Source organism: Corythoichthys intestinalis, chromosome 18, assembly GCF_030265065.1.
Source record: "Corythoichthys intestinalis isolate RoL2023-P3 chromosome 18, ASM3026506v1, whole genome shotgun sequence".
NCBI lineage: Eukaryota > Metazoa > Chordata > Actinopteri > Syngnathiformes > Syngnathidae > Corythoichthys > Corythoichthys intestinalis.
The window spans coordinates 22,372,114-22,392,522 of NC_080412.1; the positions used below are offsets into that span (position 1 = coordinate 22,372,114).

General features: G+C 38.7%; 1 protein-coding gene and 1 long non-coding RNA gene across 3 annotated transcripts in view; one reads left to right on the forward strand and one right to left on the reverse strand.

The window, feature by feature from the left end:
* Positions 1-2,772: 2,772 nt before the first annotated feature.
* The window catches only part of ints2 (integrator complex subunit 2), a 35,348-nt gene continuing 17,711 nt past the window's right edge, over positions 2,773-20,409 (forward strand). For both annotated transcript variants that reach the window (XM_057821869.1, XM_057821870.1), the window contains exons 1-15: positions 2,773-3,102; positions 3,656-3,950; positions 4,057-4,195; positions 7,291-7,393; positions 8,045-8,158; positions 12,084-12,214; positions 12,340-12,510; positions 14,709-14,929; positions 15,007-15,132; positions 15,248-15,319; positions 15,712-15,826; positions 16,168-16,236; positions 18,020-18,154; positions 18,239-18,415; positions 19,978-20,092. In XM_057821869.1, the coding sequence (XP_057677852.1) occupies positions 3,658-3,950; positions 4,057-4,195; positions 7,291-7,393; positions 8,045-8,158; positions 12,084-12,214; positions 12,340-12,510; positions 14,709-14,929; positions 15,007-15,132; positions 15,248-15,319; positions 15,712-15,826; positions 16,168-16,236; positions 18,020-18,154; positions 18,239-18,415; positions 19,978-20,092 (1,981 nt within the window). In that variant the 5' untranslated portion in view covers positions 2,773-3,102; positions 3,656-3,657. The remainder of the gene's footprint in view (positions 3,103-3,655; positions 3,951-4,056; positions 4,196-7,290; positions 7,394-8,044; positions 8,159-12,083; positions 12,215-12,339; positions 12,511-14,708; positions 14,930-15,006; positions 15,133-15,247; positions 15,320-15,711; positions 15,827-16,167; positions 16,237-18,019; positions 18,155-18,238; positions 18,416-19,977; positions 20,093-20,409) is intronic.
* LOC130907034 (uncharacterized) lies at positions 2,843-5,005 on the reverse strand. The gene is made up of 3 exons (XR_009061405.1): positions 4,936-5,005; positions 4,120-4,177; positions 2,843-3,945 (listed from the first exon to the last, which is right to left on the reverse strand). It is a non-coding gene; the product is annotated as an uncharacterized LOC130907034 (long non-coding RNA).

A 20,409-nucleotide genomic window follows, 5' to 3' on the forward strand; every position in this document is an offset into this window, starting at 1 on the left:
ATCTGTTGGAGCCATGCATCCAGCTTGGAGGTTACTGCCCCTGGTGTCCCGATCACAACTGGCACCACTCTTGCCTTCACTCCCCACATTTTCTCCAACTCTTCCTTCAACCCTTGATATTTCTCCAGCTTTTTGTGTTCCTTTTTCCTAATGTTGCTATCGCTTGGGATTGCTACATCTATCACTACTGCTGTCTTCTGATGTTTATCCACCACCACTATGTCAGGCTGGTTACCCTCACCCTCAGTTTGTCTGTCTGGATCTGGGAGTCCCACAGGATCTTGGCTCGGTTATTTTCGACCACCTTAGGAGGTGTCGCCCACCTTGACTCCGGGGTCTCCAGTCTGTACTCGGCACAGATGTTCCTGTACACTATGCCTGCTACCTGGTTATGTCGTTCCATGTATGCCTTGCCTGCTAGCATCTTACACCCTGCTGTGATGTGCTGGACTGTCTCAGGGGCCTCTTTGCATAGCCTGCACCTGGGGTCCTGTCTGGTGTGATAGACCCCGGCCTCTATTGCTCTTGTGTTAAGGGCCTGTTCTTGTGCTGCCATGATCAGTGCCTCTGTGTTGTCTTTCAGTCCGGCTTTTTCCAGCCACTGGTATGTTTTTCCCATGTCGGCTACCTCCTCAATTTGTCGGTGGTACACACCATGCAGGGGCTTGTCCTTCCATGACAGCTCCTCAGGGTCCTCCCCCTTATTGGGCTTCTGTTGCCTGAGGCATTCACAGAGTAGGTCATCACTATGTGCCATTTTCGTGATGTACTCTTGGAGGGATGTAGTTTCCTCCCGGATAGTGGCTCTGATATATATACAGTATGTATGTATATATATATATATATATATATATATATATATATATATATATATATATATATACAGTATATATATATACAGTATATACATACATTTTCCTCTTTATTTATTATTATTACCTTATTTAATTTGACCTCAAACATGAAGAAAGGACATATAACATAAATATTTTCTGCATTACTAGGACGTAAAATCGTAAATTTTTAATACAGGCTAATTTTAGCAACACCTAACTTTTTTTAGTGGCAATTTTTCATTTAGTTTGGACACAAATAAAAGGGTTTTTTTCTTACATTTCTAACATAGTTAGAGCAAATACGAAAGCTGTACTGGTGTCAAACTAAAGGCCCGGGGGTCAGATCTGTCCCGCTACATTGTTTTGTGTGGCCCACTAGAGTGAATCGTCTCCGTCAAATTCATATTTCTTGCTAAAATACCGAATATGTTGAGATATCGCTAGGTTTTTTTTCTGTGATAGATGCCCCAGATACAGGATATTCCAAATCCATGATCAAGTGGGCACTAAATGACCGCTGGCAAGTTTGGCAACCCTCCCAGTCAAAATGGATTATACCTCTAGGTCCATTTTGAAAGATCAGGTAATGTTACAAGTTTCAATGAACTGGGCATCTATTGTTGTCAATGACAGGCAATAAATTAAATGCTATGAAATGAAAAAAAATTTAAAAAATCAACTTTAGATTGTCATTAGGTGTCATAACCTGGGTTCATTTGTGTTTTTATTTAAATTCTTTTTTTTTTCTTAGTTATATAATAGACATGTGCCGATTACTGGTTTTAAGGTATACCGTGGTATGAAAACGTCACAGTTTGAGAACTGCGAAAATTTTCTGTCATACCGTCCCTAAGGTATTAGCTATTATATCCCAAAGATGCATGGAGAAACCCCTCGCTTGCAGCTGCAAGGCTCAACCCTCCCCCCACTGGTTGTTGCTCAGTGTCAGTGAGTCGGCTGTACTTAGGCTACAGAAAAGTTACAGACGGGCGCAGATTTGAGGAGGAGGGCCAACCGACATGTAAAACATGTTTGCGGAGGGTGGCTGCCAAGGAGGCAATACCTCCAATATGATTTCGCAGTTATACAAAATTAAAGGTTAGTAAACACTGTCATGAACGTTTCCCACTAGCTGAGTTAACTCCAGCGTCTTCAGTGTGTCTAGCGGTGGTAAAACGTGTTTTTTTTCTCTCTGGCAACTGTCTGTGTTGAGAAAGAGCGTGTGTGTGTAATGTAAACATTATATTAGTCATACAAACCGTTGCAATACCGTGATATTGTGAAACCGTGATATTTTGGCCTAAGGTTATCATACCGTCAGAATATCATACCAGCACATGCTTATTATATAAGTATTAATTTCTGTTATTAATTATTCCCCACAAATTATATAAAAAATATATTTTAAAAAATATATTGATTATGTTATTTATATACTATTATATACCAAATGTTAATATTGTGGCCCACTGTACATGTCCTCAAATATGAAGTATGCATGTATGATCACTATGATGTATATGTATGTGGACGCCAGGTCTTGATGGGGTTTAAGTTTATATGAAATTACCAAAAATAGTCACTTTCCATATGAGATGAACAAAACATGATTTTCTTTAATTTATTTATTTATTTATTTTTTTAAAACTTGTATACTTCTTGTTTGTTAGAACTTTAGATAATCTCATTGACAGGCAGCTTTCCAGGTAAACATGTTAAAATATTTTGAATGGATTTTAGTGTACAAAAACAAGACAGAAAGGTGACCAGGAATTGAGTTGCAAACTTGTCTGTTTTTTTTTTGTTTTTTTTTTTATGTAAAAGATATAAAATTTTATTAATGAACACAAGGTATATCACATTTATTTATAATCCATAAAAATAACTGTTAATAATGGCTGTCTAAATACACACAGCAGCCATGCATTAGGCAGTCGTCAAACTGTACCTACTGTGAGACAGAGCAGTTTTTCCATCAGCGTTACTCTGCCATCATTTCCCAGCATAATGGTTTACTTATTTTCATCGCTTTAGGTGTAGTTAAAGTCCCTCCGAGTTGAGATGGCAACATTTTGGTACTTGGTGCATAGAAAATGCTAATCTATAAAACATTTCAAGAAAACTGTGGATGACCGCTAAGGAAGGGTACCATTGTAAGACATTGGCCGGTGTAGCGCGCCCTTTTGGCGGCTGTGGTGCTCAGTCAATTCCGAGGTCTGGAGGCCTCTGATCCGAATGTTTGGACAACCGTACCGCAATAATTGAGGTAAGACTGTTACCGGTGCATTTTATAGCGTCTTAATTACGCGATTGTTACTGCGCTTAGCAAACACGATGTTTGTTGTCTTGGTCTTTATATGAAGCGGTCGCCTTAGCTGGCTAACTCTTAGCACGCTAAAGCTACACCAAAAGTGACGGGAATCGTGATTATGTGCCATAAAGCTCTACAACTTGAATTAAACCTATGTTGAACATGTAAGGTTGCTATACTAGAGTGGATTTTATCCTGATCCACAATATAAATGTTTTTGAACACCCTTCGCGTACGAATTAGCGCTAGCCGAGCTGTCATTGTTATTGATTGAGAAATCAAAATACATAACGTTATCAAACATTAACGCCTTAGCATTAAGAGCCGACGCATACACGTAATGTTCAGAATCCTAATGAATAAATCTGATTTATTTGTAAGAAATTTCACTGACTTTATGAGACTTACTCGAGGTACTTTTGACACTTCACGTGGTTGACAAAAATTATTAGTAAAAATCCAATTCACTTAATACATTGAAAAAAATAAAATAATGATGTACTTTCAGAGATGGCAGACAGCGCAGGGCTGCAGTTTGTCAGTCCATATGCATTCGAGGCAATGCAAAAGGTGGACGTGCAGCGCCTGGCAGCCTTAAGTGACCCTGAGTTGAGGTTACTTCTTCCCTGCTTGGTGAGGATGGCTTTGTGTGCCCCGGCTGACCAAAGCCAGGCTTGGGCAGAGGACAAGAAGCTCATCCTCCGGCTGCTCTCAGGAGTGGAAGCTGTCAACTCCATCGTAGCACTCTTGTCTGTTGATTTCCACGCTTTGGAACAGGATGCCAGGAAGGAGCAGCAGCTGAGGTACAACATAGCTTTATTTATAATCCCCCGCTACCCTATTTCTAGAGAAATCAAGGAAATAAGTGAGTTTATTTTCAAACTATCCCTTTTTATTTACTTGCACCAGGCACAAAGCTGGTGGTTCGAATGTGGAGAGTATCCTGGTCTCGCAGCTGCAGCATGGCCTTACCTTGGAGTTTGAACACAGTGATCCTCTCAGGAGACTTCGTCTGACCCTCAGTGAGCTTCTGGCAATCATGAGTAAGGTAAAGTCATCATCCTCACATTCAAACAACATCATTTGGCAAGTACTGCTTTTGTTGATTTTTTTAAAAAGTAGTCAATATACAGAGCCTATTGTTGTCAGGCAAGAAAAAAAGTTAGGTATTATGTTTAGGGCTGCAGCTATCGATTATTTTAGTAGTTGATTAATCGATGAACTAGTTAGTTTGAGCAATCAGATAAGGAACATAAAAAATTAAAATACCTGAGCTGAGCCTCAAACGGTATTAAAACAAATAAATAAATGAGGATCTATGTACAGCAAAACAACAATTGCCAAAATTACATTGCAAAAGTCTGCTAGCTTAAATGCTATAAGATGCTAACTTTTTTTGACAATGCTCTTAACAAATGGTTCAGACACATATTCCCACAAAAAACGGCTAAATATATCTATAAACTAATTTACGAATGCATTAAAAAACATTAGCTCAAACTAAAACTTGCATTAAAGCTTACATTGGTCTTAACAGGGAGCAGTTGGATTCAGCCATGTAAAATGAGGCAGACCAGAGGGCAGTGTATCCACCCTAATCAATAAAACGAAATGCAAACACTTTCAAAATAAACCATTACAACACCACTTTAATTAAACGAATACTTGAAGCAAAATTTATTTCGAATATTTTTTTATTAATCGAATACTCGAGTTTATCGATTAATGGTTGCAGCACTAATTATGTTTAAAGACATATGAAAGAGTCTGTAATGTACTAGTATTTACCTGACATGCTCTAAGACAGGGGTTCCCAAACTATTCCACATCGGGCCGCTGTGGGTGCTGGATTTCTTTCTAACAAAACAGGAGGACACATGTGTACCAATCTGGTGTTTTACAAGTGTAATCAGTTGATTGTAGTCAGGTGCTGCTTGTTTTAGCAGAAACCTCATTGGTTAAACGGTCTGTGCTCGATCGGTTGGAACAAAAACCAGGACCCACAGGGGTCCTTGAGGACCGGTTTGGGAACCACTGCTCTAAGAGTAAATGCTGACTCAGCTGACAATGACATTAGTTGTAACTTTACCGGCTCGCGACCTAGTCATAAGCCCGATAATAATAATAATAATAAAATAAGAATAATAATACATTTCCTGTCGACAATGTGACATTACATATCGTTTGGCCGTCCTCCTGTAAGCCGCGTCCGTCTGTAACTTTTCTGCAGCTGAAGTATTCCCATACCAGCAATTTCATTTTCTTCGATGGGGACAAAAAAATTCAAGAGTTTCACCTACTCCAGTCATTACTGAGCAACAACCGGTGGGGGAACGTTGAGCCTTGCAGCTGCAAGCGAGGGATTTCTCCATGCATTTTTTGGGCATAAAAAATAGCTAATACCGTAGGGACGGTATGACGGAAAATTTTTGAAACCTTGACGTTTTCATACCATGGTATTCCTTGAAACCGGTAATCGGCACATGTCTAGATGAGAGTGGGTATGGCGGTATGGTGGGTGAGAGACGGGAGCAGGCGAGAAAAATTGCGAAGGTGAAGGTAAGTTATATGGTGATGTCGTTGATATGGGAGCGAAAGGAGAGTGTTCTGTCGAGGATGACACCCAGACTCAGAACCTGAGTAGATGGAGAGATCGGTAAATTGTTGATGGTAATAGAGAAGTTATTGTCATTAAAGATGTTGGCGGTGGTTCCTACAAGGAGGAATTCTGATTTTGAGCTGTTGAGTAGGAGGAAGTTAGAGGAAAACTAAGTGATGGGGGAAAATATTACATTATGCCTTTGTGATGTATGATTGCTTCTGTGACATAGATTGTAACAACTTCTATTGTTTTTCACCTTGTTCCCATAGTTAGGAGAAGGGAATCTCACGAGATAACTTGTTTTGCACCATAGTATTGTTTTACTACACGCCTGGGTCCCATAGTTACACGCCTGGGTCCCATAGAGATAACTTGTTTTGCATCCATAATATTTACCATTTGTTGCATCTGTTGCAGCACAGCTCATTTGTCCCACGTGAAAAGCCCTTTTTCAAGGGGGCTGAACCAAAAGTAGCTTAAATGTTTGTGATTGGACGTAGCCGCGCCGCTCGGAGGCGGAAGTTGGCCTCTCCACCTCCGAGGGGTGCGTCCTTACAAAACCGGACATTTCCGGGTGACCCGTGAAGTCCGCCAGCGGGTCGCGTACGGATCACCTGGCTTTGTTCCTTTGCCTCTTTACTGGAGTGTTGCTGGCTTCCCACTCACTTGTCACGGTAAGCGATTTTCATTGCTAAAGGGACATTTTGTTTTGCTGTAACGGGAACGCAGGGATTCTGGGGTTGACAAACTCAAATCTAGCGTCATCGTTGACATTTGTTATACTTGTTTGTGATACTTGTTTGCTTGCTCTTGTGGGATTGTCTCATTTATTTTGCATTTTCTAATCAATAAACATCGTCTATTGAGCAAAAGTGTGCCTGTTACTGATTCACCGCGAACCTGGAAATTTCGGAAAACACCAAGCATTAATGTCTATTAAAAAATAATAAATGAGGATCGAAGTACAACAAAAGAACAATTGGCTAACTTGCATAACAAAGGTCCGCTTGGTTAAATGCTATAAAATGCTAGCGTTTTTTTTTTCCCACAATGCTCTGAACAAATCATTCAAACACATATTCCCACAAAAAAACGCTAAATATACCTCTATGTAAATCACAAATGCATAAACAGTCATATTAGTTTAAAAAAAAAAAAAAAAACTTGCCACTAGTGGGCCGTGTGTCCACAAAAATCAGTAAAACTAAAGCAAACACTTTCAAAACAAACTATTACAACTCCACTCTAATTAAACGAATCCTCGAAGCAGCAAAATGTAATTCAAGCTTTTTTCTAGTGGAATTACTCGAGTTAATCGATTAATCGTTGCAATACGATAAGTGTATAATAAGTGTTGCTATTTTCATTTAGCATGTCGTTATGCCCAAGTCGCACGCTTCAGAGCTCTTGTGTCTTGCGTGGAAATTATTTTACAGCGGAAAGAATGATGCTTTGTCGCGGCAGGGAACATTCAGTGAACAGCATGCATTTAACTGATTTGGTCCTTTGTTGGTTTTGTTTTTCTGCATCAATTTTCTTAGGTGGCTGATTCAAATGGAGAATTCTTTCTTAAGTCATCAGAACTTTTTGAAAGCCCAGTGTATTTAGAAGAGGTTGCAGATGTTCTCTGCATTCTACAAGCAGGTATGTAACCCTGAGAATTCTACACTTGAGAATCATATATCATAAAAAAACTTTGTTTTTTAATGATGTGGTAGGGGGGCATTTTTGCAAATGTATATATTCTTTTTTTCTTTTTTTAATTTTTCTTTTTTTTTTAATGAATCACATACTATATTCACATACCATACAGTAGGGTAGAAACCTGGAATCGGGGGGTGGGGGGGGTTTAAAATCATTTTTCAGGAACCGCCTTCTATAATCAGCTCGTGTTTTGAGCCATTAACATTTCATAATAAAAAAAAATTCTCCCAACACTATATATGGTAACTCAAGGCCACTCAAGGACATTGACAGATTTGTTATGAAGCAACTACTCTGGTATATTGTCTTAGCTGTCTGCCTTAGGTCGCCGTTCTAAGGGCAAGGGCATTTTATCAAGGAAGTCTCCGTACATAGCTGTATTCATCTTTCATTTTTATTTATTTGTAAAAGATATTGATATTTTGTTGGTGTTATATTTTTGGACAAAGAATCAATTTGGCATCACTGTTGATATTGTACTAGATCCAACTCAAATGATCTTTATGTCAGAAGTCATCACATATTCTCACACAGGCCAGCCAGCATCATTTTGTGCATTTGATAAACTGTGTATTTATGTTGTCTCGACAGAACTACCTTCCCTGCTGCCAATTGTGGATGTGGCAGAGGCTTTGCTGCATGTTCGCAATGGAGATTGGTTTCTTTGTCTGCTGGTTGCCAATGTGCCTGACAGCTTCAATGAAGGTCAATCTTCCTTCCATTTCCTCATAAAGAAAGAATGATATTGTTAACTAACAATACCTGGTTCTTATAATCCTATTCAAGTTACATTTCCTTCTGTTTTAATTGGGTTTGTATAGATAACTGCATACTGTCAGGGGTGAAAGTGGACCGGAACAAAGTTCCGCTATGAGTTTATTAGGCGGAACCGCCCGGAACGCAGCTTTGATCCCGCATCTATAATAGAAATCTACTAACGTCAGATTTACATACACAAGTGTTAACAGCAAGCTTAATAAAGAGCCTGTGTAGTGTCATCCATTTCCACCGATATTTATTATTCATTTATTTGTGCGACTTAGTTCGTTCCAGCGTCTCTCTCTCTCTGCCTCTGACAAGTTGCGTCGCAGGCAGCAAAAAAACAAAAACATGGACTCTGCTGTCCGTTCAATTGGCTGACATACTGACACGTGATGAGCAAGGATAGTTATCTCTGATTGGTTCAAATTGCACGTTCTTTCTCCCCGAGAGAGTTGGGTGCAAAACAGGTGATTGAGATGAGCGGAAGAGGAACCTGAAACAAAAAAAAAAAATTGGGGGAAAAAAAAAAAATATATATTTTTTCTCAATAGTGTTATTTATTTCCTGGCTTTTTTCTATGAAGAACCCAGACAGGGTTATTTGATTATTATCTGTTTAATTAATACTGTTATTATTATTTATTATTATTTTATTTACTTTTTGTTTGTTTACTTTTGTTCCGTGAAGAATCCAGAAAGGGTTATTTGATTGTGGCTTTCTGAAAAACAATCTTTACATTTTGGCACTCCTGCAATTGTCAAACCTTTTCTGTTACAAACTGACCCCGGCCCCTCATCAGAGAAGGGAAAAGTTATGTGGCCCTCACAGGAAAAAGTTTGGGGACCCCTGATTTAGAGCGTTCGATCAGCCTACCATGCATTTCTTTGTGATGTGGGGGGAAACCGGAGTAACTGGAGAAAACCCACGCAGGAAGGCTGGAGCCCCGGGATTGAACCCTTCATTTTTTGCATGTCAGTGGTTTCAGGAAATGTGCCCCCCTCCCTCCCCCCCGTTAAAAATAAAGGGAGTTAGCGAGTTCCGGCAAGAAATTCTAGCCACTTTCACCCCTGCGTACTCTTTATACTAGCTGCTAAGCTAGGAAAGATGAATGTGCCATAATTACTTTATTTCATTACATACTGGTTGAACAAAAATTGCAATCAAACATACTTAATCTAAAAATCAATTAGATGCTTTTCTCTAATGGTAATAACAAATATAGCTTCACTGTACTATAGGATATTTTGTCCAAAAGACATGCAGCTCAGTAGCATGTAAAAGTCTATAATTTAGCCACCCTTCAGGTAATTCTGATGCGGCAAAAAGCGAGACTTATCATTTCATATATTATTTTCCCTCATACATGGTGTTCCAAAAAGAACATTCAAATCCTGACTAACGCCGGCAGCACGGACAACATCACGCCACAGTTCACCGCAGCTATTATTTTTTCTTTCATGTCATCAATATTTTCTGGTAGTGGAGGAACATTAACTTTGTCTTTAACATACCACCACTTCCGGCAAATACACACATTTAAAATGTGTCAGCCATCAGGAAAGTACAGTAGTTATGTGAGGATTTTCAAAATCAGTCTTTCCCAATTTTTGACAAAGAAAATCGCATGGTTCACCATTAAGCAAAAATGTCAGGAAAAGATACTTACCTCATTGGCTTCCATTTGATAGTTGAACCAAGGTTGCTCTAGAATGGGGGTCTGCAACCCGCGGCTCTAGAGCCGCATGCGACTCTTTAGCGCTGCCCTAGTGGCTCCCTGGAGCTTTTTCAAAAATGTGCCTTTATTATAAGGCTTAGGCGTTTCATTTTTTGCGGCTCCAGACATATTTTTTTTTTATTTTTTTTTTGGTCCAATATGGCTCTTTCAACACTTTGGGTTGCCAACCCCTGCTCCAGAAGATAACTGTTCTTGCATTTACCACACAGTAACTTCAGCATATTACCATTTACAAACAGATCAACAACCTTCATTCTAGAGATGTCCCGATTGCATAGTTTTGCACCTGAGTCTGAGTCACCAGATTTTGAGAATCTGCCGATACCGAGTTCCCAACCGATACCGAAAAAAAAAGGTTTCGTTAAAAGAAAAAAATAGTTCCAAACGTGTTACTGTTCCACAAGAATAACGTAGCTAAACGCTTGTCTTCATTAAATGCTTCATTGATTCAGACCTGGCTGCAGAAAGAAATAACGGGGGCACATTACATTTTTGGGGGGGGGGCAGGGGGGGCAAGACTTCTTCAACGTAAATTTAGCCTGAACAGTGGCGTTTTTACCAGTTATATTTTCTGATGATGGTGTCAGTCAGTGAAACTGCAGGAGGTGGCAGCGCTATCCCTTCATGTTGACTTTCGGCCGCGTCTTTATCGTGGCTTGAGTTCGTATTTAGTTTCTTGAAAAAAACACGGATGTCCATTCCAATTTGAATCAGCAACGGAGGAGCCGCTCAATCGCCTTTTCTGTAACTGAAGCAATCCCTATCCAATCGCAGTACCCTTATGGCCGGCTACTCGGCCCGCCCCCCTTATCTGTGATTGGCTAGAAATTGCCTTAATTCGCTGCTCAGATTGGTTGACTTGAATGACGACAGATCAAGATAGGATGAATAGAGCAGTGTTTTTCAACCTTTTCTCAGGTTCTGCTCGTGTCGCTTTCAAGAACTGCTCGGATTTCTAGTCATCACCCACCTTGCTGTCCTTGATAATGTGTTGGAATAAAACACAGAGGGAGGATTGACGGTCGTCACATATGGATAAAATGGAAAGGACACTTTTGTGCATATCGACACTTGACAAGTCAAATGAAAAACAGTAGACGTGCTGGGGTCCACATTGTTGCGGAGAGCAAGGTGGCTGATGGCTAGAAATCCGAGTAGTTTTTGAACGCAACACGAGCAATGCCTCGCTCATCTGCACACAACCGAGAACTTTTTGCCAACTCCTTCCTTCCTACTGCAACTTTGCTGGATGATGTTTAAAAAAAAAAAAAAGCGACATTGGATAATTTCTCACGGCGGCGGCACAATCAGTTGAAAAACACTGGAATAGAGGGTTCGTCCTCTCAGTCTGTGTGTGTGTTTTTGTGGAAGATGAAAAAAAAAATAAAAAAATTACACGGTACAGTCTAATCGAGCTAGGGCAGGCACAGCATTCTCACAGGGCGGGCCTGGCCCCCTAATGCCTGCCCATGCTGCCGGGTCTGCATTGAGTGAGTCCACTCAAACTTTGAAGCTGCCTTTGATCGTAGAGCTACCAAGCTTCTCTGACAAGATCAAAGCTACAAATCTGTCAATCATCATTAACTTTAAATACCTAATGCAAGCTGGACAGTTTGGCCGCACTGCTTAGCAGGAGGGAGGGTGAGAGGCAGTGGCGCTGTACGAGCATGAAGCAGAAAACAAATATATTTTCAAAATTAAAAACCCAATCCCTTTCATCCGATTCCGACCCACTGAAAAATGGCTCTTTTTCCGATCACGTGATCGGATCGGGACATCCCTACTTCTGTTCTAATAGCTTTAACGTCCTTGTATAAATTAACTCCTTGACTGCCATTGACTGAGATAGACCTCCAATACATTTTGAGCAGGTGGGATGGCAGTAAATGATCGCTGCCAGCCCTCCTGCTCAAAATGGATTAGACGACCGTCGCCATTAAACGCATCTAAAGTATTACTGTGCGGCGTAAAAGTAAAGACCACAATCCATGACGTGGTCATGAATGCATTGAGATGCATTACTTAACTTTAAACATAGCTTGACAATGACATTGTATGTAATGTCAGTGAGCTTGAAACTAGCACACATAGTCACCAAACTATGCTAATCAAAATGCCTGTTTGTGTTGGCAGTGTGCAGAGGTTTGATCAAGAACGGAGAGCGTCAGGATGAGGAAAGCGTTGGTGGTCGACGCAGGACTGAAGCCCTGAGGCAGCTGTGTCAGATGAATCCTTCACAGGCTCTCAATATACGTGCTATGGTGGTGAGTGGGAAAACATTGTGATGAAGCACATCTTTTATAAAATTGTTTTGATCAGAGATGTTATCCTCAACAGAGCACAGTTAAAATGAAATGTGTTGTTTGTTGCATGTTTGTAATTTTCATAGGTGGAAGAATGTCATCTTCCTGGCTTGGGTGTGGCTCTGACTCTGGATTACAAACCGGATACAGCAGATGAAGCAGTCAGCCCCTTGGTTTCTTATGTTAGCGGTTTATTACTCGGCACCAACAGCAAAGTCCGCACCTGGTTCAGCATGTTTATTCGCAATGGGCAACAGGTGAGCTTCTTTGTTTTCAATAGAAAATTGAAGTTTAAGAGGCAAATTATGTTTGCATTCATTTACACTCATTGACATTATGTTGTTATCCAACATCCACTTTCAAAACACTTCAGTGTGTGTGACTTTTTCCCTTTTCATTTCTTTAATTTTCTCTCCCTGTTGAAAATGGGATGATGTAGTTTCCTAACAAAAGAAATAAGCGTTATCACAAAATATCACAAAAGCTCCAAATGGTCTCGCTATTCTAGTGACATTTCTTCTTGGTTATAGAGCTCAAAGAGCTTTTGTTTGCTTTTAATATCCCTTTTGAAAAGATGCAATGATGTCTTGAATAACAGGGCTTTGCTGTTTAAAGTTAAGTTAAAGTTAAAAAAATGCTGTATCCTTCTTGGATTTGTGTACTCTCCAAACCAGGGTTGTCAACTTGAATGCCACATAGAGCTTCCACAGTTAATCAACTAATTGATTATTAAATTAATTGACAAATATTTTATAGCTGATACATTGTTTGGGGACATTGTTGATTTGAAAATTGTCCATATGCTCTTTTTATGCATGCAACTAGATCAGGTGATCGGAAATTTGGGCCGAGTGGGCCATTTTACAGAGGATTGGACTTGGGTGAAAAGGATCGGGTTTTTAATTTTAAAAAATATATACAGTACAGGCCAAACGTTTGGACACACCTTCTCATTCATGCGTTTTCTTTATTTTCATGACTATTTACATTGTAAATTCTCACTGAAGGTGAAACGAATACGTGTGTAATTATGTACAACGGTGAAATAACTAAAAACATGTATAATCTAGTATCTTCAAAGTAGCCACACTTTTCTCTGATTACTTTTTTTGCACACTCTTGACATTTTCTTGTTGTGCTTCAAGAGGGAGTCATCTAAAATGGTTTTTGACTTAACAGGTACGCTTTTTCGGCGTTAATTAGTGGAATTTATTGCATATGAATATGGTTGGGACCTTCATTTGAGTTTCATTAAATGCGGTGTGTCCAAACTTTTGGCCTGTACTCTATGATTTTTTTTAAAAATTAAGGGTCAAAAGTAACAAAATGATCCAGAAATACAATGGCAATGCCAAAAGAAACAAAAATATATGTTTTATACTCCGCAACACTTCTCGAAAAAGCGGAAGAGGAAATACTTTAAACAGTACAGTACTGTAACATGTTTGAAACTTTTATTCAAAATATATGAAAAAAAAATCTGTATCGACAATAGTGCTACAACGAGTAATCAATTAACTTCAGTAATTCGATGAGAAAAAAGCTTCAAATTAAATTTTGCCGCTTCGAGGTTTCGTTTAATTAGTGGTGTTGTAATGATTGAGTGTTTGCATTTACGGTAGTTTTATTGATTTGAGTAGATACACTGCTCTCTAGTGGTAACAGTGAATATTACATAACTTGTCTAACGACTGAATCCAACTGCTCCCCTGTTAAGGCTAACATAAGTTTTTGTTTGAGATAATATGTTTGTTTATGTATTTGTAATTTAGTTTAGAAGTAGTATATTTCGAATTTTTGGGAATTTTTGTTTGAACGATTTGTTAAGAACAAAAAGACGTTAGCATTTTATAGCATTTAAGCTAGCAGACTTTTGCTATGCAAGTTAGCCAACTGTTCTTTTGTTGTACTTAGATCCTCATTCATTTATTTTTGCATAGTTTGAAGAAACACTCAGAAATGTTATTTTGTATTCACATTTCATGCTCTTTTGAAAGCGCAATCTTAGCAAGCCAAAATGGATATCATTGCAAGCATAAACACATGTATAATTTGTTTTACATCTAAAAGTTATTCTGCAAGGTATTAAATGTTTGTAATCTGATTACTCGATTATTCGAACAAACTAATCAAGATATTAATTGATTTGTTAAATATTCAATAGCTGCAGCCATAATTGGCAGATTCTCAAAATCAGGTGACTCAGACCAGAATGCTAAAAAATGCGATCGGGACATCCCTACACACCGCATGATGTGGCGTGCCAGATTTGGTCCTTGGGCGTCGAGTTTGACACGGTCGCTATAACTCGTCAGTTCCAAAATTATAAATGTGTTCCTCCCACTTTTTGTTAAAAAAAAAAAAAAATCTAATAATTCTTTAACGGGATGATTATAGTGGCCGGCTGCAACCGCGTGTTTTCTCATCAACTGCTGTGATTCTTCTCTCCTGCTAGAGAAAGAGAGAGAGCAGCTCAGTTCTGTGGCAGATGCGCAGGCAGCTGCTGTTGGAGTTGGTTGCTATCCTGCCCCGCTCGCGCAGCACCCACGTTCCCAACGATGGTGACATGGATGACGAGGGTGGCTCTGGCTACTCTGGCCTCAGAGAGGAGCATGTGGTGAAGGCAAGCGCTCTGCTCCGACTCTACTGTGCTCTCATGGGCATCGCTGGCCTCAGGTAAGTCAGAGGGTCACTGAAACTCTTTATTTTATTGAAGTTACCGTGGGAATCCTTTAACCTCGATTCTTAACCAGACCTACGGACGAGGAGGCAGAGCAGCTTCTGCAGCTGATGACGAGTCGGCCGCCAGCCACTCCTGCTGGTGTTCGTTTTGTCTCCTTGTCTTTCTGCAAACTATTGGCCTTCCCTACACTGGTCAGGTACACCATGTTTTTTACTGATTCCTAACTGTAAAATGAGTACATTTTGGTGTTCCTGTTGCTAAAGGAACAATCGCCTGCTGGAATGTCACATTTTTATCTTGTATGCCTCTAGCACACCAGAGCAAGAGCAGCTCATGGTCATGTGGCTCAGTTGGATGATCAAAGAGGAGGAATATTTTGAGAGGTAAGCGCTTTTGAATAGATCATTTTAACCAACGGGTATATTTTGTTTATCTATAATCGCGTATTTGTTGTTTTTTCTTGCGCAAAGTAGCAGGGATCAGTGTAGTACAAACCTACCCTACCCCTACCCCTACCCTACCGGGAAGTGAAACATGCCTCCTGCTAAACTATTGTGTGATGATGTATTGAAAACGCATCACAAATAACAAAATAATTCTGAGGTGACATTGACTAAGATTTTTTTGCCCCCTTGTTTAAGCGTCCCTTAAAATGCATGGTTATGTTACAAATGAATGTTACAAATGTCACTACGGTTGTATGAACCCCTAATGACTGCGGTTAGCATGGATGAAATAGAACCCAGTTCTCATAACTGTGTCCTTCCCCACACAGTGCTGCAGGCGTATCGGCCTCTTTTGGAGAGATGCTATTATTGGTGGCCATGTATTTCCATAGCAACCAGCTCAGCTCAATTATTGAGTTGGTGTGCTCTACTTTGGGAATGAAGGTAAGATCATAAATTGGAGAATGACAGTGATCAGTACAATAGTCCAACCGGATACTGGCCCCACTAAAGGAGTATCTACGAAGACATTTAATGTCTCTGCAGCATGTTTACTGTTTTATAACTTCTATGTTTCACTAAGGTGTGTAATGTAATTGGATTTGGAGTCTGTTTGTTTCCCCCCTGAGGCAACCCTATCAATTTAGCGTTATGGCTGCGGAGCCAGGTGTTTTTTCCATAAACTCTGACGAGCGTGTAATAGTATGAATAGCGAAACCTGTAGTTTTCCCTCTAGGTTGTTTTCACTCTTAGTATAGCTACCACATTTCATGTTTCTTCTGCAGATTGCCATCAAACCAAGCTCTCTAAGCAAGATGAAGACCATCTTCACACAAGAGATCTTCACGGAACAGGTGCTTTTATAAACCCATATACGGGAGAATGGGGTTGGTTGTCTAAATTCTTACTTTTTTGTGAATATTTTCAACACATAATAGTCATTCATTTGTTGCGAGGAATCTTAATATCTTTTTTTCATCTTTTTTTTTTTTTGTGTTCAATGTATTCATTTAGATTTAGCATTGGAAAGAGAAGTGATACATATAAGACAAGTTTTTTCACTTTTTTTCCCCAGAGTATAATTTTAAAAAATGATATACTTTTATATTTTATTAAATATTTTTTAAGCACTTCAAATGTAATAAATTTGATAAGTTTTCAACATGTTACTGTTCCACCAAATTGTTTTTAAACGGGAATAAAGTAGTAGAAAAATGCTTGCCTTTATCAAATGCTTTTTTGAGTGAGTCCACTCAAATCCGCTTAAGCTGCTCACTTACACATAATGAGTTGCAACAGCAATTGTTTTAGAAGTTAAACGATGATTGACGCATGAGGCACTCTGAAACTCGTGTCTCTGGCAAGTTCAAACCCATACATCTGTCAATCATTGTTAACTTTAATAAGCAACTCCAGTGCACTCCCCTGTAAATGCCCTGTAAATGCTTAACAAACTGTTAACAAATACTTCACAAATCAACAATAAATCATTTATCAACAGTTTACTAATGATCTCTTAACTAGTAAAACGGATAGTTATTATAAAGTGTTACCAAATCGGCAATGGACTGAGGGCGCAAAGTTTGAAACGCGAAGTTGCGAGCGATCAGTAATTCATTATAAAAGGCAACATTGCCCATTGTGGGGTTAGTTTTCATAAATATTGGGTTGGCTGTCAGTATTTAAATTTTCTTTTCTTTTTTTTTTTAATTAATTTTTTGTTATATTATTTATTCATCTTAATAATAACGAGTATAATCAAGAATACACAATAACATTACCATTTTAATTAAAACAGGTTTACAATGTTGATTCAACAGAACTGAACATATTTTTCAGGTTTTAGTGTAAAAGCAAGAAGTTGTTGCACAACATCTTTTTTGACAGCTTTTAACTGTCAGAAACATTAATCATAGACTGCATTCTCCAAATATAGAGTTTGTGTACCCACTGCCTGCACACCATGTTGCACACTTTTGTTTTACTGCTTTTAGTTATTTTTAGTTGCTAGTTTTTTAAATTCTATTTTAAAATGTACACAATTAAGAGCTGCTGGGTTTTTTTTTCGTCGTGCCCTGGACATTGACAAGAAAAATCCTTTGAACTCTTGATGGTGTGACAGCAATCCCCATCCAAATTGTGTCAACCAACCCAACTCATGTTTTTGGCTAACTAACAATGAATGAACCTTCTAGCTAGAGAATGTGAATCAAAACTGTAACTTTTTCTTCATACTTTTTTAATGGTAACACTTTCAGAGCTGGAAAACAGTTGTGTAAAAATCCATTAAAAGAATTTTGAGGAACTTAAAATTTAGTAATGAACCTTTAAAAATTTGATGGTAATTGACTCTTAACCTCAAAGTGACGTGACACTATTTTTACACAATTTTGACCATGTCAGTAGTGATACTGCAGAACACGTTGTCTAGTGGTCGAATTATGGCAAGCGTAATAACAACCCGTGTGACAGGCAACCCAGTTTCCCCCTATATTTTATCCCTGCTTTTTGCGGTCTAAAGTAGCAATTTTGTAATTGATAATTTGTTTGAATTATGGAACATTTTACATACATAAAGTGATTTTTCTTATCCTTTAAGTTTACCTGTTACATTGACCACATCTGTTTTGTCTGCAGGTTGTTACAGCTCATGCAGTGAGGGTTGCAGTGACCAACAATCTAAGCGCCAACATTACAGGATTCCTCCCCATTCACTGTATCTACCAGTTGCTTCGAAGCCGAGCCTTTACCAAGCATAAAGTCTCCATTAAGGTAGACATTTTACCGGAGATAATTAGTACCGTAATCCTACTCTTAAAATATCCATGCCCGCTGATGTTATCTTTCTTCTTAAAGGACTGGATCTATCGTCAGCTGTGTGAGACCAACACCCCCATCCACACACAGCTAATACCTCTGGTTGATGTTTACATCAACTCAATCCTCACTCCAGCGTCTAAGGCCAACCCCGAGGCTACCAACCAACCAATAACAGAGCAGGAAATCCTCAGTGTTTACCAGGCCTCCTCTGTTGTAAGTCACAATGTCTATTTCTCAAACTACTGTTACCAGAAAACAACTGAAGTAAAGATAGGAATGGGAAAATCTATCTACATTTAACTTATGTATTATGTTAGAAATCTGTGATTTAAATCTGCCTGAAAATATTAAACCTTTGCAGGATATTGTTTCCTGGTCAAGATTGACTCATTTGGTAGGCATGTGCCAGTGACGGTATGATACCCTCAAGCCAAAATATGACGGTATCACGGTATTTCAATTATAGCTCTAAAATGTTTTACTTTGAAAGATCTTGGGTTAAAAAGAAATAAACAAAAAATAACTTTTTTCAGGATTCAACTGAATTTTTATTTCCCCCCCCAAAAATTAGCAAATTGGAACAAAAGTATAAAATTATGTTAAAATGAATAAAACAATAAAAAAAATATATTCTAAATAAAATTCAAATAAATGCAGTCCTTTAGGAGAGCCTAAACCCACAGCCGCTGCTCAACATTATTTCCATCAGAACAAAACTAATGGAATCTTTTTCCATAAAAAGCACATGCGAATGACTCGTATCATGTCTACATGATACACACACTCTCTTTTTCAACCCACACTGTTGCCAGAGAGGAAAAAAACACATGTATTACCACCGCTAGACCCACTAAACACGCTGGAGTTAACTCTCGTAGCTGGTGGGAAACGTTCATGACAGTGTTTACTCACCTTTAATTTTGTATAAATGTGAAATCATAGTGGCGGTATTGCCTCCTAAACAGCCACCCTCCGCATACATGTTTTACATGTCGGTTGGCTGCCCTCTATGCCGCAGCCGTCTTTAACTTTTCTGTAGCAGGAATATTCCCATACCAGAAATTTTGTTTTCTTCGATGGGGGAAAAAGTTCAGGAGTTTTCACCTCCTCCAGCCATCGTGTAGCACAGCTGACTCACTGACATGCATCCATGCATTTTTGGGACATTAAAAATAGCTAACACCCTTGGGACGAAATGACGGAAAATGTTGGCAGTTTGGAAACCTTAGACGTTTTCATACCACGGTATACCTTGAAACCGGTAATCTGCACATGTCTATTTTTAAGTCTGGGTATGTTAAAAGCACCATTGATTGTTTTGCATACCCAAACTTGAAAACGAGTCAATTTTGACCCAAAAACAATTTAAGTCCGGGTTCTCTAAAACTGTCGCGAGCCAATTGTTGTTATAGTTTCCTCTAGAGGGCCATTGTGTTCCTGATTTGATAATTTAATTATCAAATGTATTGACAACTATGTTGACAGTCAATTCATCGTTTAGAACCATTGTTGACCTAAAAACTGTCCAAATCATTTTTTTTTCAGCCTCTCAAAAGCAAATTCTTGATATTTGTTTTTTAAAATTTCTTTCTATTTCATTTTATTTATTTTTCTTATATTTATTTATTCTATTTATTTATTTTGTTTTTTAAAGGGGTGATTTTATTTTTCATTTTTAACTTGCATAATATTTGATCTATTATTAAAAAAAAAAAAATATATATATATCCTTTCTCTTTACTATGACAAAAGTTATTTTTGTTTCTCTCTCCTAGCAAGGAGACAACAGTCGAGGAGGACGGCAGCATAGCTCCATCACAGCCCAACTTCTTATTCTCTACTACATCCTGTCCTATGAGGAAAACCTATTGTCTAGCACTAAACAATTGGGTGTGTAAACATTTATTATTGCCTTTGTTCACATACAATACAATGGTACGTCTACTTACGAAATTAAGTGGTTCTGTATGTAGTTTCATAAACTGAAAATTCCATAAGCAGTGTTGGGAATAACGCCGTTATAAATAACGCCGTTACATAACGGTGTTTTTTTTTTTTTTTTTTTTCAGTAACTGGGTAATCTAACTAATTATTTTTTCCGCCATTACAACGCCGTTACCGTTACTGACGGTCAAAAGCGGTGCATTACTTACTTTGAATAAATTAAAGAAACTACCAGCCGTAGCGAGTCTACTCTGCTCTGTTTA